General features: G+C 32.6%; 1 protein-coding gene across 2 annotated transcripts in view; it reads right to left on the bottom strand.

The window, feature by feature from the left end:
- The window catches only part of spz3 (Spaetzle domain-containing protein 3), a 45628-nt gene extending 19795 nt beyond the window's left edge, over positions 1–25833 (bottom strand). The window contains exons 1-4 of one of the 2 annotated variants that reach the window (XM_070640884.1): positions 25677–25833; positions 19228–20458; positions 17866–17946; positions 7382–7518 (exon numbers count right to left, since the gene is read on the bottom strand). In XM_070640884.1, the coding sequence (XP_070496985.1) occupies positions 7382–7518; positions 17866–17946; positions 19228–19933 (924 nt within the window). In that variant the 5' untranslated portion in view covers positions 19934–20458; positions 25677–25833. The remainder of the gene's footprint in view (positions 1–7381; positions 7519–17865; positions 17947–19227; positions 20459–25676) is intronic. The other variant, XM_070640885.1, reaches the window with a different exon arrangement.
- Positions 25834–26352: the final 519 nt, after the last annotated feature.

Below are 26352 nucleotides of genomic sequence, written 5' to 3'. Positions count from 1 at the left end.
GTCGACGTTTTCGCCGGTGAATCATTTGCTCTTTTCTGATAATTATTGATATTTATTGACTATTTTTTATCGTCCTTGTGGGAAGTTTTGTCAGATTTGTATTTGGAGTTTTGAAGGGAATTTTTGACTTTAATTCTAGTAGACAAAAATATGTTAGAACTAGTCAATGATAACTCTATGTCCAGTTAAAACGTATTTTTGTCCACTCATAAATAAACCAAGCATAAATAGCACATCTTGATTAATCTATCAGAAACCCATGCTTTGGTCAGTGTGACCTGGTGGCCCCATGTTGGCAAGAGTACAGAACAGAGCACGATGTCGACTCGAATTTCATATAGAATTGAGTTGACTAAACACGATTTTTACATACAAAATCAAATTCGACTGCGAGCTCTGAGATAGTGTCACATTTGCCCAGTGCTTTTCGATAAGTTAAGTGATCTGTGGTAATCGGGAAGTCAAATCAGAATGCGAAATTAGAAATTAGTGTTTTAGCTGGTGTAGAGACACAAGCTTGATATACTGCGCTTGTTTAAAATCTGCACTAGGGAAAAGGTATCCCAGTGCACAATGAGAGGCGTGGATTAGGAAGTTAATGAAGGAATCCCAGTCAAATGATAAAACTGAGAATTTGTACAAGCTGTGTTTCGTCCAGTAATAGAGTCAGATGGAAAGCATTTTGTAGCACCCTAGGATCCAAGTCGGAGCATGGTCTATTTGTCAATGTTACGCTTTTATGCACCTCTTGTAAAAGCTTATAGGCTGCTTATACAGACAGTATTGTAATTGGCAAACGGAAGCCAAAGATAAAGCCAATTTTAGGTGCCATCTGAGGAAGGTCATGGATCACAATTGATTTATCCGACCAGTAAACAACGTAAAATCTGACAAAATTCCCCACAAAGACATCAATATTTATTTAGTTTCTTATATTTCACCACACCAGAAAAACCAGATTCACTCTCGAAATAAACAACAACAAAAAAACTACACCGAAACTATATACATATACTTGGAGATGCTTGAAAATTCTCGAGAAATGTGAAACACACAAGGAATTTTCTATTTTATTAAGTTCTTTTTGTTCAGTTTATTCCTTGCAGACACAACATCTCCATTCGAATGTAAACTGACGACTATTTCGACATTTTTTCAAAATTTTTTGTTCAATTCCTCTCTCAAATTTTAAGTGACCAAAAAAAGAAGTTCTTCTTCTTAATACCGACAATGATGAGTTTTCTGCATCAATAGAGACAATACATAAAGACTATTTTTTTTTTGCCTACTTATTCAAAACTTTATTTAAGCGGCAAGTCATCGGCTTAAGTATGACAATCCAAAAACAAAAAATAATACAGCATCTGTCTAACTCATCTCGTGTTTGTCTTAAGACCGACGTCGTTTATTGTCGTTAATGTTATTGATGGTGAAAATTATTTTAAGATGATTTAAAAATTTATAAATCTTATCATAAATTTTAGCAGGATTTTTATGGAGGATATAAGGAGAATTCGGATGATTTGAGGCAGATTGTCTTGATTTTAGTGGGTCTGTTTAAGGATATTGGCTAACGATATTGACCATTTAGGGAATATTATGTCTATCTTTTGGTCTACAACCAGGTAGAGAAGGAGGCAGTGCAACAACACAAGAAACCAGCATGAAGAGCCATTTTAGACAGGAACAGAAATCTGCTCAAACACTTTATTAGCATCCTACTATTCACAGTGGATCAGTAAGAATTAATATTCATTTTCTGAAACAGTAAACTAGCTAAAACTGACGTAAACATGACAGACATTCTTGATGGTCGTGGAAATGTTCAAAATATCGACAAAAATTGGTGTTTTGGAAAATCACATTTTTATGGACTGCTTGCGGTAGCTTTTTTCTCGAAAATAACAACCGATATGATTTAAATCCACCTCCTTGCCAGAATCACGCCACTCTGGAGTCAGAATTTGTATCGATTTACCGATCTCCGCTATTTAGTTTTACGTTATATTATATTCTAAAGCAGACTGGACTCAAATGTGAAGACGCCTCTGCTGGACTTTTAGAATCCTGAATTTCAAAGTCCTGCCAACTCAGCTATATACCGGAACTTTTTGGGTTTTACGGTAAACATTGATAGAAAGCCTAAATTGAATCTAAAAATAGTGTTCGGTTCATGTCATTTCCAAAAAAAATTGGCTGCATACTAGTGAACCGCGACAAACAGATTGCCCAACACTGCCATATATAAACCACTGCATCACTATCTCTTTAGTATAGAGTACAGCTGATAAATTGCCCCAGATGACTTAATTCGTCTATAATTAGAAAGGCATTCTCATGCTACATTTAAAATGACGTACACCTTCCATTTCTACAAATAAACCTCAAACTCATCTCCTTTCAAAAACACAAAAGCACTACAAACCACGCCGCAAAAAAATTCCTAACTTGTTTTATCATCCTCAAAACCGTTTCAGAGACCTTGCCACACACAGAATCAAACAAAAAAACAGCGACAAAAAAAAATTCATTTATTTGGAATTTTTTCGCAAAAAAATACCGCACATGTCTGTTCACAGTGCGTATTTGCCCTTTTTTTGGAGTCTCTCTCACGAACTCTTTGATGACATCCGACCACCACAAGATAAATGTAAATGTTGAAAATATAGTGTCGGTGCTAAGATTTGTTATGAGATTGAGAGATTATAGACACCAAAAAAAAATCATACATTCCAAAACAGAGAAGATCCGCTTATTTCTTAGTTGAAATGCCATCGAAATGTATAAATAGAATGTTTTGTGTTGATATAAATAAACTTTTTTTTTTCTACTTGACGTCTTTTTGGAATTTTTATCGCGTTTATTGGAGTTGTTTCTGGATAGATTCGTATGGTTTGGACGTAAATAAAATTCTAGGTCATTTGATAAGGCTGGATACTACAAATTGGTTAATCGACCCTTAATCTGATCCCAGACTAGTGTATCCTAACATACAATTAGGAAACTTATCTAAATGAGCGTCCTCAATAGTTTTCTCCATTAATAGCTCATTCAAAGCCACTAACAGACCATGAGTATGCTTTCAAATCACAGAAAGCCCACTACGGTACCTAAAAGCGATTCATTTGCCTGTTACATGCTTCTTGTCTGTTCGGGGTGACTCTTACTTACTTACTTCCTTACTTTGATCGAGCAATCTAATTTGAATGCAACCTGATTAAAACAATCGGATGACTCTGACTTAGTTTCACAATTTGGACCGTTTAACCAACTTTTGCAATTCAGGATGTCTGTATCAGATCTCTAATCTCGATCATCAGCTTTTTTAAGCTTGTGCAACTTAGAAACTAGGCAAGATTAATCAATGCTTTGCCCCAAAATGTAAAATGTGATTCTTATCATTAAATTAACTATTTTCACAACTTTTTAACAAATATTTGAACATAATAAGGGTGCCATATGGGGTGAAATTACTGTAATTTACTGCAAACATTCTATTGACCTATCAAACTTTAATTTTGGATTGTTTCCAAAAAATTTGTGTGCAATATTATGAGCTTGATAATTATGGACTTCATTTTATTTGAAAGCATAATCATCGATGAACTTTTAAAAATATGTAAATTTGCATGATTTTGTCATGAATAATCGATAAAGTGGAAATTAGTGTTACTATCTGTTATGGCTATAATCAGGATAAATCTAATTTGAATTGAGCCCGAATAGCACAAATCAGATGGTTGATTTAAAATTCAGGATCAGGTTTGGGAAATCTGCTAACAGAAAACAGACTGTTTTTCGAAAACAACTGTTGTCCACAAACTATGCACAAGGTCAGGGTGACTTTGACATGGTGTCGGATTTGAACCGAATCTGTCATCAAGTCAGAGTTACACCGATCATGGACAGATTTCGATTGATTGATTTATTCTAATCAAATTAATTGGCAGACGGTAGCCAGCGATAGAGCCATCTTTAGGCGCCATCTGATGGAGATCATGGATCATAATTGAGCTGTACAGCAAAGTTAGTAAGTATGCTAATCTAGAAATCACTGCATAAGCACAGTCCAAATGCAGGAAAGTGACAAGTTTTCAACAGATTCGCAGACTTTCAAAGGTTTCGACTCATAATTGTAGAATTCCTTCTCCACCAAATTCACTTGAAATTAGGGTTTTGCCAAGAATCTCAGGCCGGTATTTCCTACATTTTAGATACTCAGGCTTGTAATTCCAGCGTTTTAGATGCACAGGTCTGCATTTTGAATCCTACTGAATTAATGATTTTGTTGTCTGAATCCTACTTGAAATTTGACAACCTTCTATTCAAATTGCTTAACCATAAAGCGACTATTAAGCCGTTAGCCTCTACTTCACCATCAGATTCACAAAAAACCTCATCCACAGGACATTACCATCTGCTCAATAATCATTAAATTGATTGCAATCTGCATTTTAATGAAGCTAATTTCCCCACTAATTAGAATATTATTTAGCAAAAATGTTTACTGTCAAAATTATAGTAAAAACTAATTAGTTACAATTTATAGTGCTGAAGCCACACAAAAAAGGAATCAATTTAATTAACTTGATTTTAATTACAATCCACACAATTTCTGTATATGTGTAAAATCAATCGAAAAATGAGAGTTTTAATTAAACCTAAAATCAAGGCTGATATTTTAAATGGTTTCAATTCAATTTAGCTTCTCGGAAGCCGCACGAAGTTCAAGGTTCGTTCGATGAAAGAAAAACACAAAAATGAAATGTGAATTGATCTACTTTAGTGAACCATGAGTCAGCGGAATATTTGATAGATTTCGGAATGTATTTTTTTATGTAACCGAAAACGAGAGTGACATTGAAGATTTTTTATTTTTAAGGTGGAGATTGTAACAAGTGAATGGAAATTGGATGTGGTTGTGGAATGTGGATGAAGTTTGTTTGATGCAAATTTGTATGTTTTGATGGTTTTTGAGGGGAATTATGTCATCTAAGATGGAAATGAATTTGATCTTTTTAGGTTGAACTGAATTTGGTCATCTTGGTTTGAGCTTAATTAGATCCGTTTGGTTTGAACTGAACTAGATTCTCTAGGTTGGATCAAATTAGGTCATCTTGGGTAGAGCTGAATTTGGTCTTTTCGGGTCGAGCTGAATTTGGTCTTTTCAGGTCGAGCTGAATTGGATTCTCTTGTTTCGAATTAAACTAGGTTTTCATGGTTGACCTGAGGAGGATTAGTTCATCTCGGGTTAAGCTAAATTTGGTCCCCTCGTGTCGAGCTGAATTAGATATTTACGGATCGAGCTTAGTTTGTATCAAATTGGGATCGGGTTTGGATCAAATCGGGAATCAAGTTTGATCTGGCTAGCCTAACTGGATTATCCAGTTTGAATTTAATTATATAATCTCAGGTCGAGCTGAATTATAACACTTCGGTTCGAGCTTAATTAGGTCATTTCGAGTCGAGCTGAATTTGATCCTCTTGGGTTGAGTTGAATTATATCCTGTCCGGTTGAATTGAATTGGATCTTCTCATATGAAGCTTTATTTGATCATCTTGGGTCAAGTTGAGTTGAAATCTTTTGGATCGAACTGAATTTGGTCATCTCAGAATTTCGCGGTTAGATTGAATTATATCATAATGGGAATGAATTAGTTCTTCTCTGTTTAGGTTCATTAGATTCACGGGTTGTTGATCTCGGGTCGAGCTAAATTACGTAATTCCTTTGAGCCGAGCATAATTAGATCATCACGGACTAAACTAAGCTATTTATGATCAACTCGTACATTATATTACTCATTCATACTTGAAAAATCATGCACCAAAGATCAAACAAAAGCACTAACATAACCCAACTATTTCATCATAAACAAGACATGTCAAATTAATTTTTAAAAATTCACAAAAGAGCTCCGAAACAATTTTTTTCTTTCAATAGTTCAACGAAACATCGCAATCTATTGAAGACATGTGTATGAAGTCATTAATACCGGATCGATGAAGTCATTGAAATGCTGCCGAATGAAGTAAATCTTAAAAAAATTCATTCAGTTAGTGATGTTTAGTGTATTGAAAGCAAAATTTTCTGTCAAAACTGCCATTCACTTCACACCATTCATTCATGACGATGATGATGATGATGAAAAAAATACATCAAAATAAAGTGGAATATAAAAGCATTTTTTTTATGTCGATTGTAAAGTGTTTCCCTATAGTCTAATTCCTGTCATGATTTCATTCGATGGGTATTTGGAGTTTTTGGAGGTAATGTGGATTTTCGTTGGATTAGAAGCGCTTTTTATGGCTTTACGAATGAGTTAGTCTAATGTGGCGATAGAATCAATCTAGACTGTATCCTCAATGTCTCATTCATGTCAAATACTATTGTATGGAGCTATAGTTAAGAGTTCAGTCGATGCCGAGACCAAAATTAAGACTTCCTAGGTAATCTTGGTCTCGATTTCGATTCTAGTCCCCAGAATTTGTCGACACCGAGAATACGGAAGCTATAGTCAGTCCAGGGACATAATATTCAGTTCTAAGAAAGGGTTGAGAGTTATTTTTGAGGGATTTTGGCTAAAAATTGCAATTTCCTGCTTTTAAACCCAACATGCGTCTGTCCCACCTCCTTGAACAGACCCCCATCCTACTACAAATCCAGACAATCTGACCCCCATCATCACATACTCAAAACTATCCTCACAAATACTCCGCTAAAATATAAAATAAATGAACTCAACTTTGCAAAGCTTTGCATCAATAAACTCAATAAATACGTCATTAGATCTTTTTTAATGCCGTATTAGCTCTTTTTTTTTCTTCATCATATACGTAACTAAGTGTCAATTACTATTGAGGCGTTGCAGAAGTGAAGTTTTTATTTAAATAATGAAGGTAATTAGGAATAAATTTAAGAGGATGGAGATGGAGATGTAGTAAGCGGAAATGAAGGTATGTTTGAGGTTGATGTAAGAGGCAAGGGGTCGAATTGGCTGGTCATGCTGAAGGATATTAGGTTGAGGTTTAATTTAGGGTATCCTGAATGATAAATTAATACCATAAAGACTTAAATGCCACAAATTGATTAAATAATCCCAAATCCGGCAATAAGCCGGCCTGACTCTGAAATAATGGCAAATTTAACCCGAATTCGGCACTAAATCAGAGTCACGTCGACCTAAATCGGATTTTTGTGCTATTATGGAGAATGGACACTGATTTGTGTTCATTTGATATTAAGCTCCGTGCCGGCTTGACATCAGACTAGTCAGGCCTAGATTCTACTTAAAATTAACATATCTAGCCCTGAAAATGACCCCAAAATTCCTCACAACCTCCTTAAAATCAACTAATCATAAAACAAAGTGTATCAACTTACAGGAATTTGCATTAATGTTCCATTGTTTACTTTAGAATATGCATAAAGTGGTAGAACAGGAACTGAGTTGTTTTGTAGAAATATTGGTCCTTGAATAGGTGTAACTGGAACATTAGGCTGGAGTCGGTTAAACGAATCTAAAAAAATGAAAGAAATAAATAGATTTATTGATAAATTCTAAAGAGCTTAAAAAATCCTAAATAAGGAATAATAATAATAATAAAAGAAAAGCCGCTAAAAATATGATAAATGACGATAATAAGTTGGGGTTCAAATGGTGTCTATTTATTTCTTAATATGTAGAAAATCCGTAAAAATATGTTGGCGCCATCATTTAATATTATATTGCCGTATTAAAATGTCTTTTTTTAAAGAAATATTTTTTAGCTTAATTTTTAGAATTTAGTGTTATTGTTTTATATTTGAAGGTGATGTCTGGTGGACTATGGGTATGGCAGATGAAGATGAAGATTTATTTCAAGTAGCTAAGCTTTGCTGATTTTTCGGAATCATCAGATTTCAATAGATTGATAATTTCCTCCCCTTTGGACGGCAGAAGCTCCAGAGGAAAACCAAAAAGTTCCTGGATTGGATGTGTTGATAAAGACGCTAGAATACTCGGAATCCCGAACTGCCATAAGTTATTGACAGATAGAGCTGTCTACAGCCGTTCTCTAAACGCGGCAATGAGCTCTCGTGCACCTCAGTCAAGGTATTAAGAAGTAAGTAAAGGATTATCGCAAATTATCGAGACACTTTTGGAAAAAAATCCGGAAAATACTAAGTTTAGCACTTTTGGGGCTCTTTTGAAATATTTGTCAGGACTGGTCATGTCAACAGAAGACCAGATGATGGCTCAATATTTAAATTGACAACTGGTGGCTTCCTGGATGGAAAGAGACTTCGAGGTAGACCAAATAGCTCATGGGACACCTGTGAGTGCACCGATGCAGAAGTGCTGGGAATTAGAAACTGTCAGAAGTTATCTAACGACAGATCCAGCTTCCGACAAACTCAAAATGAGTTTTTGTAAGGATACAACAGCAAGGGAACTAAGTATAACACCGTCCTGGCTAAAATACACCAAATAGCCTGACCTACTCTGAATGACTGCAATAAATGAAGTTTGAAGCAATTTGAATCCTTTCAAAATTGAACGAAAAATGCGCTCTAACCACCTCCAACCCCACCTATTTGACTATTTTCCTCGTTCAGCATTAAGGAGCGTTAAAATAGGAGACAAATACAATTCATGAATTGATTGAATCTTCAATATAAATTGTCTAGAATTTCGTGTTTTTATTGTCCAATATTTTTTTTTTTTTTTTTTTGTGTATATACCACCCAGCGAGATGATTTGTTTGAGAAATATTTGCGAGAATACAAAAAAAAGTTATGATAACTTGTTTTGGAATTCACAAGTGTAATCGGAGATCTTTGACGCCACCGTTCTTACGAGGTTATTGTCAAGTTGGTAATTATACCGGCTGATTTACTTCCTTTAACTGACATTTGTTGGTTTGGAATTTTTTTATTGTTTATTTGGGAAAATTTGTGGTTTTGTGGATGGTAATTTGAGAATTGGGGGTCTTTGTTGGTTGAACTGTCTGTCTTGTGATTCTACCAGAGCTCGAAGTCGACTCGGATTTTGCATGGAGTCGGATTTTATATGGCAAAGTCGACTCCATACAAAATCCGAATCAAATCAAGTTCTGGTTTCAACTTAAAAGCTTCTAAATGCACCACTACAACAACAAACAACCCCATACTATTTCTAACTTGAACGTCAATTGCTCTTAATAATTAAATACTATTGTGAGTTGCACAACACACTTAATGAATGAACTGTGTTTGTGAAAACTGATGATGTTTGTGAAAACAAAGCTTTAACTCAATTTAAATGAAAAAAGATTTTTTTTTCAAGTGCAACTTATTAGGAATGTCGCCATGCTGAGACTTGTGTGAAGATAGTCTGGAGAGTTTGTATTGTAATTGGATTGGGAACTGTCTAGTAGAGGTTGCTGATGGGCTGATTATTCTGAGCGACACAAATGAAGAAGGCTCTAACAAGGTGCTTTAAAGGCTCCGCTAAAGATATTTTGTGGTGGAGCCTTCTTCATTTGTGTCTTTCGGGTTGTAATTTGAGGTCAGTTTGGAAGAATTTACTGATGTCAGAATTAAAAACCGGGGAAAATTTATTACCTCCGATTTATTACTTCCGGAGGCATTGGGTCTTGAGTCCCCTAAAATGAATTCGCTGAATGACTGTTTTAGTATAATTCTGAGTATTCTATAGTTGACATATGATAGAGCCCGATAGAGCTAATATCAAACAATTCTCAGACACAAATTGTCTTAACTTTGGCTTCGGGCAATCAAAGGGAAGCAATATATCACATCTGATCTGTAGCAGAGCTAACAGAGTCGACTAGAATTTTGTACGGAAAAGTCGACTCGAGTTTACTTGATTTCATACAAAATATGAGTCCTCCTTGAGCTCTGAACTTTACAACCAGCAAAACAAGTGAATATTCTAGACCTAAAGATAAATACAAAACATTCAACAAATTTTCTCAATATCCATCTCATCTCCAAATGACACAAAATGTCACACAAGTTGCCGTCATCTCCAAATGACACAAAATGAATAATGTAAGCTCTCATTTTCGTTTGAAATGTTTTTATTTTGTAGGCGGAATGAATTTTGTTATTTCTTCATAATCCCGTAGAATTACTGAATTAATACTAAACATTATAAAATGTTAATTAAGATTTATTTTTGGATTTTTTTCAACAGCGGAAGTTGATTCATTCACAGAAGTAACCTACGCAATGCGATATATCAACTGCTGCTCTTTTTTGGGAAGCAATTGTATGCAAGTTTGCGACAAGCAATTTGAACTTGAAAATTCATTGATTTTATTTTCAGATTTTTGTTAAAAAGTCTCAGACCTTCGATAATCATTTCATGAACATCAATAAATTGAGCATGAGAGAAGTGCTTAATGAGACAACAAAGTTGAGAGAGTGAGATAGAGATATTGAGTAATTAAAACTATATTTACCCTTTAATTAATTAAGCAAATGAGTGTGTAATGTTTTATTTTATTTTTTTCATTGCTTCGCTTTTTTTCTCACACTCAAACTCATCATCATCATCAGCATACTTGACCTACCCTCTCTTTTGGTGCTATTTTAATTTTCAATGTCAATGTATATATATATATGAAATAAACAACAGAAATAAAGATCATCATAATAATAATAAAAATGAACCAAATATCTGAATGAAGATTGATTGAGATGAGATTGAAGCGGTTGCATTGTGTTTTTGTGAGATAGACAAATGAAAATGATAGGTGGAAATTAATTTGATTTATTTTTATTTTATGTTGTTTGCTGTTAGCTGTGGGAATGTGTTTGAGAGGTTTCTTGATGATCTTTTTTTGGTTAGAAATGGAACTTTTGATGGTCTTTTTGTCGTTTGAATTGTTTTTGGAGATTTAAGTGAGTTTAAACCAGAATTTTTGAAAATTCTGGTGCATTTTCAGTAGATCTTTGGTTTTCACTTATCAAGTAACACAAAAATCGACTTTTATATTTCCCAAGACCATCCATTTTCCTTAGCGAAGCCTCTCTAATAAAATCAAGCTCCCAATCCTTCCAAGAACGTTGCAGAATAACTAAATGATCCCACTGAATTCAGAGACTAAAGTGCCCTCAATCTAGATTTTTTAGGCCCTTACCTAAGGAATTTTGGTCAATTTACACACGATTTTTGATGTTCAGACAACTTCATACTAGAATTTCGATGCTTTTATGTCATTAAACTAGAATTTTTGAGGTTCAGATGACTTTCGGCTCAATTTTTGATGTAATTTGTCTTCTTAACTAGAATTTCAAAATACAGATGTCTTTGCCCTAAAATTATTCAATGCAGATGCTTCCAAATTAGAGCTTTGAGGTTTAAAAACATTCTAATTTGAGTTTTGAAGTATATGTATGAGCCTTCAACCTAGGTTTATGAGTTTACATTATTGCCCAATTGGTTGGAATGCGAAAGGGAAAAGGTAAACAGAAGCTCCAAAATCTACTTGACGCAAAACAGTCAACCCAACGAATGGACAGATAATTTGTATAAACTAGATGACAAATTGAATAAAGACATGGTTATAGTAAGTAAGTAAATAACCATGCCTGCCCGAAGCCGGATTATGGATCAATTAATTGACTTGACTAGAGTTTTGGAGTTAAAAAAAAATTCAAATTTGAATTTTGAATATAAATTCCTTTACACAATTTGAAGAAGTTATGAATCACCCCAATGCATTAAAAAACGGCGCTCAATTCCTCCTCATATCCAAAACAATTTCAAACTCATCCATCACAATGCATTAAGCAATGACAAATCACATACATAATAGTGGGTGAATTTTCATTCATTAAGTGAATTAAACGTAAACAAATTGAGTCTCTCTGAGATTATATGTACATGCAAGCCTCACAGCCATCAAAATCATCATCAACATGCTGATTGTCTTTGCATTTTAATTAATACACAAAAATATCTCAGTACAGTGTCTGTTTAAATCTATGTCAACATTTAATGTCTGATGTGATGCAATGTACACAAATTAGAAAGCAGACAAGCAAATTGTGGCAAATGAATTAAGCCTTCATAAATTCAGATTTCCCTTACTTGATTCATCTGTTTCTGCTTCATTAAGGCGAGAAAAAATGCATGGAAGTTTTTAGAAGCTCTTTGCATGTGCAATTAAGATGAAACTTGATGAATGATAATTATTGGGTCTTTTGAGAATTAAGTATAATTTTTTCATATGATGCATACTTTTTTTGCACAGGAGATTACTAGAAACTGATGTGGAAATTGCATCAATATGTCGTGTATTGCATAACATTTTGAATAAAGTTCAAGCTGAATAGTAATGAGGTTTAAGGTTTTGTTATACTTTTTATAAGTAAGTAGAATAATTTGATTGTGAAATGAGCAAATAATTGAGAGTCTATGAGCCTAACCAAAGTCTCGACTTCAACAAATTCTTGAAACAGAATCTGAGACTGAGTTTGGGATCGGGACCAAAACTATAAAAGAACTTTAAAAATTATGATTTTTACGACTCTGGTTCTTGACATTTAGTAAAAGATCACTTGCATATTTAGGGGAGTAGTAATGGTGATGGGTCAAACAGTTCCTGAATTGGATGTGTAGAAAAGAATGCTTAAGTCCTTAACATTCCGAATTGGCACTTTAGAAGCTTTCTCCATGCGACAATCGGCTCAAATGCGCCACAGTCAAGGAAGAAAGCAATGATAATTTTGGGGACCAAAACTAAATATTTCAAAGAGCAGAAAATGATCACCCCTGCACAGACGGTTCCAAATAAAATCTGAAACAATTGTCATAAAATTGCATTTTGGACAAAACCCAGTCTACAAGCATTAGTCATCAATTTACATCTTATCTAGTTGTCAAATGTCACAAAAATCTAAATCACAAAATTCACAAGGCATTGACACATGTTTCATCCGGATGAATGATTGTATGGGCCGGATGAAGCGGATGAAGAGTGTCAATGCCTTGAAAATTCATACCAAACTACAACTTGAGTAGACTAGAAAGAAATTATTTAACACCCAGTCATATTATCGTAACAGACAATTAGAAGCCAGGTGATAAATGAAGGAAGTGAAAATTAAATCGGAAAAAAATGAAGCGAGATAATTCAATTAAATTCACGTGCTGCTATCGACTGTCTAATGAGACTGCCAGATGATAATTAAAATTGTTATCGAATCAAAGTTGATAATTTAATAATTTTTTGTAAGAATTGTGGAATTGGACAGTTAACTTATTACATGACTTTCTGGAGAGTGGAAGATCAAGAAGTCGATTCTTCGCGTTACTTAATAAATGAACAGCCCTAAAGCAAGTCAGTTAAAACAAAGTTATTATACAGGTTTCAACAAATGTGTCCAACACATGAGAGCCTTTCAAATTGACAACTTAAAGTCCATTAAGGTCAGTTTAAACAATATTTACTACCAATAATCATCGATTTCAACAATTTGCATGCTAATTAGTTACAATTTCATCATCAAAAGACTTCCCTTCATAAAAACTGCTTCATCTCAACTGTCATCACCTCACATGTTTCTTTTACATGTTAAGGCGGATGTGGATGTACGCGCAAAAATACAAGAAATGAAAACTGTTTAGCGACAATCACGTAAGTTTATAATTTACTGCAAGTATCGTCATTGAATGTGTAACAGAAGACATAAAAACAAAAATTGTAAATAAAGAAGAAATGTTATTTTTTATGGCAATGCCTAATCCATCTCAATTAACACCTCCACGAGGTTTGTCATGTCTGTCTATTAATTTTGCCTGTCTCTAGTTTTTTATAAATTTATATTATTTTTTCACTATAATAAGAGGAAATATGTATCTAAATATAAATAAAATTTAATATGCAAATCATCGTGTATTGCCTGTGGAATAAAGAAGCAAGGTAGAAGGAGGAGAAAGAGATTGGCTAATGCACAGTAGCTCTACGACTTGATTATGAAGAAATATTGTCAATGCATTTTGCATATTAAAAATGTCAAAACATTTTCTTTAACCGTCGACAAAAGTTAAAATTTATTTCAAATCGATGATCGTTTATTTTGGTGAGTGTTGGAGGTCTTGTGAGGGAATAAAGAGTTGGATGGCGAGATATTTTGCATTTTACGTTTTGATTTTTGGTTTTTGGAAATGTTTTGTTTTGTTCTGCATTGTTAAGTTTCTGACTAAACCTAATCTAGTCTAATTTGACTCTACTCAACTTAATCTAGTCTCATTTGACTCTACTCAACCTAATCTTGTCCAATTTGACTCTACTTAACCTAATCTTGTTAGGTCGAGGTAGACCGAAAAACTCCTGGAAGGAAGCTGTTGATAGAGACAGCATTGCATTTGGTATTGGCAATTGGCAGGCGGAAGCCGGCGATAGAACCAGTTATAGGCGACATCTGCGGGAGGCCATGGATCACAACTGATCTGTACGGCCAGCAAAGTAAGTAAGTAAGTAACCTAATCTTGTCCAATTTGACTCTACTTAACCTAATCTTGTCCAATTTGACTCTACACAACCTAATCTAGTCTCATTTGACTCTACTCAACCTAATCTAGTCTATTTTGACTCTACTCAACCTAATCTAGTCCAATTTGACTCTAATCAACCTAATCTAGTCCAATTTGACTCTACTCAATCTAATCTAGTCTCCTTTGACTCTAATCAACCTAATCTAGTCCAATTTGACTCTAATCAACCTAATCTAGTCCAATTTCACTCTACTCAATCTAATCTAGTCTCATTTGACTCTAATCAACCTAATCTAGTCCAATTTGACTCTAATCAACCTAATCTAGTCCAATTTGACTCTACTCAACCTAATCTAGTCTCAATTGACTCTACTCAACCTAATCTAGTCTCATTTGAATCTATTTGACCAAATTTAACCTCAATTGAGTCTACTTAACCTGATCTTACCTCATTTGACTTTACCAATCCACCTTAACCTTCACAATCAACACCAATACGCATATTATTCAATCAAAAACAATTTTTTCTTCTCGCGAAAGCCACGTTTACACTTTACTACTAAATTTGCATAATTAAATTTACATTTTTCATTGATAAAAAACAAAAAATACTTTTGCAGCATTTCTTATTACGTCAAAGAATTTACGAGTAGAACTAATAAGTGGCTATTAATCATCACGTTTTGTAAAACTTTTTTTTTAGGAAATTTCCACAAATTGCAATTATTGAGAAAACGGAAATTGAGGAACAGTTGGCAATTAAGAATCGTGATTAAAGTTTTTCTATTTTTATAAAGTATATCGTATGGGAACTTTTGTTCAATTGAGAATACGGAAGTCCATTGTCTCAACGAGCTAAATACAACTTTTTTTTAGCTCTAATTTGATTAAAAATCCATTATTCATGAATGGAATAAGGCAGATTGCCAGGAATAAAATGTTGTATTAAGATCGCTATGTGCAGCTTTTAGCTGGATTTTTGAGAACAAATGTGGGATTTTGAGGAATTCTGGGTAGCAGGGTAACAAGTTAAGTTGGGTTTTTTGAGGTTATGAAGAGGGGGGCTCAGTTCCAAAGGGGGGATCCAATGAGAGTTCAGAGTTGAAATTTGCATACAATTCCGGTAATCAATACCCAAAAATCTACTCCAAAAATTAGACAACCTTAGAATAATTACCCAAAAATGCGCCTTATCCCCCAGTCACCCCATGCCTCCTTAACTTAACCTTTCTTTTATTTTTACAACATAACTACAACTTGCTGCACATTTTTTGCTAATTTCATGTATACAAAGTATAAAAAATATTTTCTAGAAAATTTATTTATATTGTCGCGTGTGTGTTACTCTACATTGTAAGACTACTATCGTTCCTTCCCTTCTTGTCTTTATGCACTATTGTGTATCAACGATAATGTACAACACAATAAGTCACATTTAATTTTGTTGGCGATATTTTTGTGCTTGTTTTATAGAGCAGTAGAGGAAAAGAAGCTAAGCAGATGAGGAAAATGTAAGAAAATAAATTTAATGGACGATCATGACGACTAGAACCCGACTGGACAATTTGACATAATGTTTAGTTAATAACTAGGCCTAAGGTCGACTAATGACAAATGTTATGGACATACTGTCCATTTAAGTAGGTCTAGTTATTAACTGGGCAGTATGTCAATTTGTCCATTCCCAAAACAATACGATGCTCTCGTCATTGCACTATTAAGTCATGCTTTCGACACGGTGCACTTAGCAGTTCCCAGGCAACTTCATTGTGTTGCTCGAAGCAACATGTCTTTTTGTGTAACTTTTAAAATAAATTGTTGTGTTGGAAAATAAGCAATGCCAGATGTATGTCCATGTTAGGGGCTCAACGAAGTACTCAGTAGTAAGATAGAGTGAAAAATGACCGTTTATTTGCTAAAAGCAGAACTTGAAGTCGAGTCGGCTTGAAGTCGAGCATCTTTGAGTCATGTCAGCTAAAAGCTAAAGATCATGCTCTCGAGAGCTTGCTGGGGAGCGTTACTCTCAGCTTGTTCTGCTCATGAGAGTACGCTCTTTGCTTGCTATGGATTTGCATCATAGGATTGTCTACATCCTCAATTAAGCTGACCACGTCACTTAGACTAAGTGATCATCCATAAATATGCAATCTAAATATTCCTTATTAGCCAAAAGCTCAATAAAGAGTTCCTGTTCTGCAAATTCAAATGATCTAATTTTTAAATCTTCAACTGTAACTTAAATTGGATTCTGCCTACATTTAACTCATTAATAATCTCTTCCGCGACAGATGTAGATGAACACCAAAATTTTCTATTCAACATTCCATCCATTTAAGTCACAAACTGCCCAAAATAATTCAATTAGCAATAGATTTTAGACAAAAAGTCATTAAAATCATTCATTAACAGCCTCAACAGCCTTAATTTTGAAATAAAGCTGACCCACCATCCAAAAATTGCAAAATAGTCGAAAAAAATTGCAAAAAAAATATTCAGATGCAAAATTAAAATGTTAAATACAGTGCATAAATCTTCATTAAATAAAAGTCTAGCAAAAAAAAAAGTTTTGTGTGCTGAGATAAAAATACAGCACAAAAAGAGACTATAGAGTATCGACAGTATGAGACACAAAATTGTATGCAAACAGACATTAGTAATAAATTATGCTTTGAATTTTAATTTATTGAAAATAAATATCCATTAGATAATAGTTTTCTCTCCCTTACTCTCGTGGCTGTTTGTCTCTCTCGTTCAGTCACAAGCTCTGCTTGCTTCTTTTTTGAATTATGAATTTTTTGTGTGAATCTTCATCGAAAAATAGTTGTTGACCCAAACAATTTTGTGGTTATTAATTTTATTTAATTTATTAGAATCGATAGGGCAGACATGCTTCATTTAGTCAGAATTTATTCGATATTCATGTTCTTGGAATCTTTTTTGGTATAGATTGTGAGTCATGGCTGTGTACGATAAATCCTGTTATTTAAACTATTGAGAAGGTTTTATTTGATTTAACATTTAGAATCTGTACGCAGCACACGTGAATTGACAGATATAATAGACAATATTTTGTGATAAATCGCGTTTTTATGAGCAGAAGGAATTTGATTTGTTGTGTTTAATTAAGAATAGGATTCGGCGATCCTTAGAATTTTTGGTGGATTTTTAATAGAATTTTAATTTTTAGAATACCAAAAATATCAATTTTAAACGAATTTCCTAAATTCAAGTGTTTCCCACCCACGGCAAGCGGGAGTCAATCAACAATTTCAGACGGCATCTGAGAGAGGATCACAATTGTACGGAAATCTATACGGCCAGCGAAGTAAATAACTAACCTACAAATTTATCTTTTACACACCAATTAGTTGCTTACCTTTGCCGCCTGGATTGCTATTATCGTCGTAGTATTCATCATCCTCATCTCCTTCATCATCATCGTAGTCTAAGACAGCAACTGAAATAGAAAATTTTGAGTTTAGTAAATTACACTTTAATTTAAGGTTTCTCAGTAGGGTTTTCAATCCCGGGATCAAAATGTATGTAATCCCGTGATTGCATATAAATCAATCCCGGGATTGAAAACCCTACTTCTCAGTTTTGGAATTATTTAATGCCTAATTAAAGATTAAGACAATCCCTTCCTTAATAAATTATCAACCCATTTTAACAAAATTTTCCATATGAATTACAGTGAGGATCTTAAATGTAGTACCTATAGCACATCTTGGTTCCAAGGAAAAGAATTATAAAATTCAAATTTTAGATTTTAAGCTTTTCCTGAAATATATTTCCTGCCCCACTTAGACGCAAATTGCTGATAGAGAAAAGTCATAAAAAAGTCGGAAAATAATGCACCCACGCAGGCGCATGTCTAGCGTGAATACGGATTTTAACAAATTCAAGTCAAAGCTAAAGTCATGCAAGCCTGGAACATTTTTTTTTCGATTCTCTTATGCTGGGATTCGATCAAGATCCTTAACTCATTCCTTATCCCTAACAGACAAAGAGCTCACTCTGAGTATACTCACTTTTGTGAGCATGCTCATTTATATGAAAGAAGCGTGCTTTGAGTATGTTCATTAATGTGATCATGCTCTTTGTATGTTAGGGTATCATTTACAAATTCACTTGGAGACGTCTCCAAAAAGGACAAGTACAATTAACGATCCAAAATCTGGCACTAGCTTACCATGACTCTGGCATGGTGTCGAATTCGTGATTGAATTACTGATTTGTGCTACTTGTGAATGAATCAAACTAATTAAAAATCGACTTAAACTTAGTTTTTAAATTCCAACCTTTCATTCCTCCCTCCTTCGTGACAAAATCTCAACTCGCCAAGAGCGTCACGTTTTGAGTGAACGGCTTCAAAGTCAGTCGATTTGTGTCAATTTGAAATGATTTAAAATAACTAAAATTGAACTGATTCCATTACGATTGACTTCTACCTTCTGTTAATGAACCTTTGCTACATTTACTCCGAATAATAGTAAATTCAGAACTGTTAATACCATCCAATCCTGCAGCTAAATTAATATTTCACAATATTTTGATACAAAAACTTTTTCACAAAACTTTTAAATGCTTTCTTTGATAAAATTTAAATAATCAAACTGGAAATTTCAAAACAGTAAAAAAAGACCAGTTTTGCATTGAACTATCCTCAACAAACCCATAAAAATCTACTATCAACAACAACAAAATAAACAGGTTCAAAAAAGCATGCAAAACTTACCATTTTGAGTTCTCGTTCCTTGACCAGCCGTAATAGGTTTAAAACCCGGCGGTTGTTGCGGATATCCAGCTTGATTAAGATTATAATTCTTATTATTATTGTTATTATTGTTACTATTATTATTGGATATGCTACTCGTTTGATATGAGACAGTTGATCTTGATGGTGGTGCTTTGGTGGTTTGGGTTTGTGGCTTCGGTTGGAATGGATTCTCTTTAAAACTTTTTTGTTGCTGTGGATGTTGATGTTGTATTTGCTGTTGTGCTGGATGTTGCTGTTGCTGATGTTGTTGCTGTTGCTGTTGATTAGTATTATAATATCCAGAATTTTGTGATAATGTGCTATAGCTCACAGGCGGTTGCTGTGCATAATTGTTATTGCCAAATGTTTGTGTCCTTGATGCTGTCGATTGAACATATCCATTACGATTATTGCTGGACGGCTGTTGTGCCGGCTGTGGTGGTGGCAAATAATTTCGACTATTTTGTGTCTGTTGTTGTTGTTGCTGTTGTGGATGATGCTGCCTATATGGTCCATTTTTATTTTGATAATAATCATCATTACGGACCAGATTTTCTTGACGATGTGTTGGCTCATAGAGATTATTGACTGCATGAGGTGATGCATGAATTGATGGACTTATGGTTGCCCATGCTGGTGGAGCATTAATGGCCCCAAATGGCAGTGAGTAATTTAGTAGGGCCATGCTCAAATGTTTTCACTTTCGGATTTTTTTTTAAGTTTTTTTTTTTTGGTTATTTTCACTTTTTTTTTGTGCCTGAAACGTTATGGAATTTTTTTTTTCAACTTCTTCTTGTTGCTTTTCGCGACTCTTTTTTATTTATTTCATAGACATTTCTACAGTTTTATATTGAATATTGATTATTTTGTAACCCATATTGGTTTTTTATTGGTCACTGGCACTTAAATTCACTCAACAAAATTTATGATTTTTTTGGGTCGCGGACATAAAAAAAATCTTTTTTTTTTCTTTTATTTCCCTAAATTTTTTAATCACTTTTGGCACTTAAAAAATTGATGCAAAATCTTTCTTTTGTTTCTTTACAGACACTCATTAATGGTCCATTTTTTATTTTATGTCACTAATCATAAAATTATGATTTTATTTCCATTTTTGGATGGATTTTAAAAGAAATAATTTTTTGGAATTTTCACTTTCATCAATCGAATTGTGATTTAATAATAAAAAAATTGATGGATTTTTAATCAGCTATTATGAGAAGAAAAAAATTGGAAAAAGAGAGATTTGAATTAAGTTTAATGAGGATTTAATAATGTTTTTTTAAATTTGAATTAGTTCCGTGGTTGAAGATGTGAGGTAAAAAGGATGAGAAAAGATTTGATAACTTTTTTTTGAAGTTTTTTAAAATTTTATGAATTTTTGCAAATTGAAGAATTTTATCTAAATGTCTAAATAGAGCCAAACCACCCTACACCCCTTGAGCTCTATAAATTTGCCAATAAAATTCGTAATTTTAACAATTTTCAACAACTTCAAATCAAATATCTTAAAACTGACGCTTTTCACAACTTCAATATGAAAAATTGCAAAATTTGTAATTTCTGAATTTAACTTTAAATTTGAAAATCAAGATAATCACGACTTTTGCGGTGATATCTGACCCTAATTATCATTCCAAACTCTAAAATTCAATTTTCTGAAACTATTATTTGAAAATTTAAACTAAAATCTCAAAATTTAAATCCTAAAAATTAGAATTTTAAGTTTGAAAAATTGAAAATTCTTTTGTTTGAAATTGAATTGAAATTCTAATTTTTAAAAATTTAAAATTCAAGATTTAAGATTTAAAATTCAAGCCTTGAAGATTTGAGATTAAAATTTGAAATATTGAGAATTTTGACAAAACAAAAATTCAAATTTTTAAGCATTTGAGTTTTAGAATTTAAAAATTAAATTTTAATAAAATTTTGAAAAGATTTTTACGAAATAAATTTTAAATTCTCAAACTCAAAAGCTTTTAAAAACTTAATATTTTGAATTTTTGTATTGTCAGAATTTTCATTTTTTAATTTGAAATTCAAATGTTTAAAACTTGAATTTTAAATTTTTAAAACTTGAATTTAAAATGTTTAAAATTTAAATTTTACATTTGAACTTTAAAATTTTAAATCTTCAAAGTGCTTTAAAGAATCAATCTTTGTTTGAAACAAATTTTAACATATTTCCCTTTTAATTCCTAACATTTAAATTCAAATTCAACATTTTCAACACATAAAATCATTCGAATTTCATAATTTACTCAATCATATTTCCGTAATTCCAATTCCATTTGCTTCAAGTCAACAATCAAGCCCCAATTCACAAATGTCAAATGACTTTAACTTTAAATTAAATTAAAATTTATTGAATATTGATTATTTGATATTCTTAATTACTTCCGTACATCAATATGTATATCAATAATTCATCAACATTTTCGGAATGATTTCAACTTTTTTGTTGGTTCCTTTTTGAAAAATTTGTCCATTCCCCATTTTCATCTCAATGTCTCAATTTATATTCAATCAAAAAACATTAAAAATTAAATGAATGAAATCAATCAAAATGTGGACATTCAAAATAAATTTATTAAAAATACGTTCATAGCCAGTTTTTGAAGAAGCAGACGTCGAGTGAGAGAATAAGAGACAAATCGACAGACAGACACACTGAAAAAATATTCAAATTAATTTCCAATGTAGGCCGATGTCATCGAATTTATATATTTTTTTTTTTTTGTCAAATTTCTTTACACAAAAAAGCAACTTCAATATGCAGATTTTTTACTCAAAATATCATCACTATGAGTATGGAATATGAGATGAGATTTGAGAGAAATAAAGCGCAGGTTTTGATTGATTGAGTGAATAGTTAAAAGAGAATTTAATCTGTAAAATCGGATTTGCAGTCTTTTTGGTTAAGTACAGGGTTGTTAAAAGCAGAATCTGGTGTGTTTTGAAAATATGTCACATGTACTTAACTTAAATATTTACAAATATGATGTTCTAGACCAGCCATATGCAAATTTTGCACCAAGGCACACTAGTGTGTCGCTACATAATGTTAGAAATATCATGAACCGGATATCAATTTCGATCAAATCTTAAGCGAAAAATGAAAGGTTATCTGCCCCTATTCTAGACGGACCTCGAAGTCGACCCAACTTTTATACGAAGTCAAGTCGAATTGGATTAACTTTTGCGAACAAAAACACAAAATCCGGCTCAATTTCGAAATCTAAATTTGATTCCTACTAGAATTTTGATTGAAAATTTTTAGTTCATTTTACATAGTTAGACCAATAATTTGCATTATTTTCTCTACATTCCATCGTATTTGACTCTATGTTGATGTTACATTTTGCCAAATTCGGATCAAAATCAGTCCAGAAGACACAGTGTGTAGATAAGGCCGAAAATCTAGCATTGGATTGACTTGATTCTTGTCTGAGGTCAGATTTTGTTAAATCTGGTTTAGAATCAGAGTCTATTTGACATGCAGTCGGAATTCTAGCCAATCTCAGTTTTTGTGCTTTTCGGGCAGAACCACGTCGGCAAAAGACAAATTTTTCTGATTTTTTCACGACACATTTGCCTATTTTTGGTATTTTTTAGCTCAATTCCCAGTTTTCTAATGCAAAATTCCAATTTTTGGAGAATAAAATGGCAAATGTCAATTTCCTCGAACAGAGAAGTACCATATTCACGAGTATACTCACAAAATCGAACATAGTTAATCATATTGATTGAGTATACTTATAATTACGCTCAATTAGGTGAGTATGCCTACTGACTGAAAAGGTTCACTATTTTATATTTCAGAGAATCCATTTCCAAGCCTAACAAATATTATCAAATCCACCAATCAGACACTATCCGACATTTCTACCCCAAAATTCACACATTTTGCAGTTTCTCTGAACACCAAAAAAACCAAAAAAAAAAAAAAATATTTGCCATCAAAAAAGACATTCCAAAAACAGCAACAACACACATTCACCGCGTTATTATGCATGATATTTGAAAATCAATTCAAAAGACTTCGATGACCGATCGAAAGGCGATCACTTTTTTTATGTATTTATGACTCTCCCATAGCTGTTCATCAAGTTAAGGCACTGAATAATTATCAATTGTTTTCACGTAGCAAATTTTAAAATTCCGAGAATTTTTTTTAACGTTATCAAAATTTTGTGATCTTCTCTCGGGGCATGTACAGTCGAGAGACAAGGTGATTGGATGTATCATGTGAAATAGATAATTCATTGTTTCATGTACAATTCACGCTACAATTTTTTAATATTTCATTGAATGCTGTTTTTTTTGTGTTTTGAAGTCCATGGCATTAAATCTCCAATATTTTCAATGTCTCTGCTCTAAAACTGCTTTTTTGTACTCATTGATGCTTTTTTTTCTTCTTTTTTTTTTGTGTATGGACCACACGAATGTGTATACAACTTCTGGCTACCTTGCTGTTATCCAATTTCGTCCACTGAAAGAGTCAAATCTCTTTTTTTTTTTTCTTCAAATATTACAAAATCAAATGTGAATTTTTTTTTTCATCCATCGGCTTCGTCTTCTTCTTTCCGTTTGGATATTGAAGAAGAAATATATATATATATGAAAAAATATCTCCATTTAATTGCATAACGAGACACACGATGAAGTTGTCCGTGAAGTTTCTATCTCTTTTTTTTTCGTTGAAAGGTTTAATTTTTTGGGGTTTTTTGGAATTGAATTCAATTTGGAATTTTTAACGGATGAGATTTGAATGTTTTTGGGGTATTTGGGGATGAAATGCATTTTGAATTTTAGGGATCAGATGCTATACTGGATACTAAACTAATTATTGCAATTTTAAAATTTAACTAATTTAACTAATTTATTTAAATTTTGAACGATTTTTAAAATTGAAATTAAAATTTTATGTTCATAAATTGTAAAATTTGTAAATTTTGGCTTTTATAAAATTTTAAAACTTTTTGAATTTTGACCAATGTAAAGAATCGTAAAATTTCTGATTTTTAAATATTTTGAATTCAAAAAGCTTCTAAAATTTTAATTTCTGGATTTTTTAAAAATCAAAAACTTTAAATAAGGAGATTTTTTTGTGTAAAAAAGTTGCAAAATTGATAATAAATAACAATTTGCATGACTTTTACGTTAGCAGTTGAATCTTGATCTTAATTATGATTAATTTGATTTTTTTGAGATTTTTCATGACTAGATTTTTTTAGTAAATTTTAAGTACAAATTAAAATCTGACTACCAGCTTATATAATCCAAATTCTTGCAATAACTTTTACACTAATTAGTCATGGCAAAACATAATTTCTAGAACTAAAAGTCGGAGCTCGAAGTTGACTCGAATTTTGTCGAATAATTAAGTCGACTCAAGTTGACTTTATAATTCAAAATTCAAATCAACTTCGAGCTCTGCTTATCAGCTTATCAGTTGAATAACACTCGATAGGTCAATGGTAAAATGAGTAAGATTATGTGACTCAAAGTCATAAAATGAGGACTAAGAATTCGTTAATCGAAAAAAAGCATTTTTCCACATTTTGTGCCGTAACAGACAATCAACATACTCGCCTAAATGAGAGTTCTAATGAATATAATTGAGTGTCCTCAATTTTGTGAGCAAGCTCATGAGTCCAATTAAGGTAGAAAATTACATTTTTGAATGTTTTTTAATATTTGTTTAGAAATCAATACGGATATAACTTTAATTCGAATTTGAGTTGCAATTTTAGATAAAATTGATCAAACTCACACCAAATTTTCAATTTGGGTGAATTTATTTGAGGATTTAACATTAGCATAGAGCTTGAAGTCAACTCCAATTTCATATTAAGTCTAGTTGACCAGATTCGACTTTTCCAAAAAAAATCCGCGTCAACTTAAAACTCTGGAATCAAAGAACTCAAATTCTTCTAAAATTCGCATATCCGGTATTATTTACATTTTATATTCTAAACCTCCTCATACTAAAGAATAAAAATCACAGCTGTTTTGAGTAAATTAATTTAAAAATATACTTAATAGTCATCAAATATTTCTTTTAAAAAATTCATATAAGCCACTCATAATCTTACTATTAAAACTATTCCCTCTCAATCAAGATTTTTTTTAAAATAATTTTTCTGATTCTTCGGTTCTTTTCCTTTCAACCTTTGATATTTTTCCTCAATCTTCAACCGAACAAAAATTCCTCGATAATCTTTTTTGTATAATTTTTGAATCAATTTTGAGTCACTTCTGATTTTTTTTTTTTATGTATTTTAATCACTTTTTTGTACAATTTTTTAATATCCGGAATTTGATTTATTTCTGAATTTTTTTCACTTCCGTTTTCTAGTTTTTCACATTTTTTTGAATTTAAAATTGCACAAATTTAAATTTAATTAATTTTAAATTTTTCCAACCTTTTAATATTCAAATCCTTAAAATCACCAAAAAAAAAATGTTTTCAGGTTGTTGCAACCTTTTAACTTGTCTCAACCGCGCGAAATTTTTCTTTTAAATCTCCGCCACGACAGACGCGATCACGACACACAACAAAACACGTGTTTACACTTAGCGTTTGCTTAAACGACTAAGTTGAATAAGAAAAAAATAATATTGAAAAATTTTTTTTTACCTTAGTTTGAGACTCACGGAGGTGAGGAAAAGAAACACGCGACTGTATCTGTCTTGTGAGAAATTTGTTAGATGCGGAATATGCAAATAAACCAATTTTTTACAATACATTTAAGGTTTTCGCTCAGAGATCAGCAAAATAAATTCTCAATTTTTAACAATTTTTAAATGTATTGATTATTTACATTATTGATGACGTGATGAGCATGTGGAGGGGTATCAATTTACACTTATGACGTATTTAACTCTCCGCTCTTGTGGATGCTTTTAAGCATCTCTTTGAATTTAATGACGATGATGACATAATTTCTTCTATTCTTCTTCTTTTCTTCTTCTCCATCCGTGATGAGTAATGCCACAGATTTGTTTTTGTTGCTTCTGCTGATGATTCTGCTCTGTCGATCGTTCAAGTGATGATCGGCTTGATTGGTTAATTTAGTTACAATTATTATTGTTATTGAA

Source organism: Chironomus tepperi, unplaced genomic scaffold (assembly GCF_022539635.2).
Source record: "Chironomus tepperi strain 1889 unplaced genomic scaffold, CSIRO-AGI_Ctep_v1 contig_223, whole genome shotgun sequence".
NCBI lineage: Eukaryota > Metazoa > Arthropoda > Insecta > Diptera > Chironomidae > Chironomus > Chironomus tepperi.
Note: the sequence above shows the minus strand (reverse complement) of the source record. Positions and strands in the feature narration are given on the sequence as shown.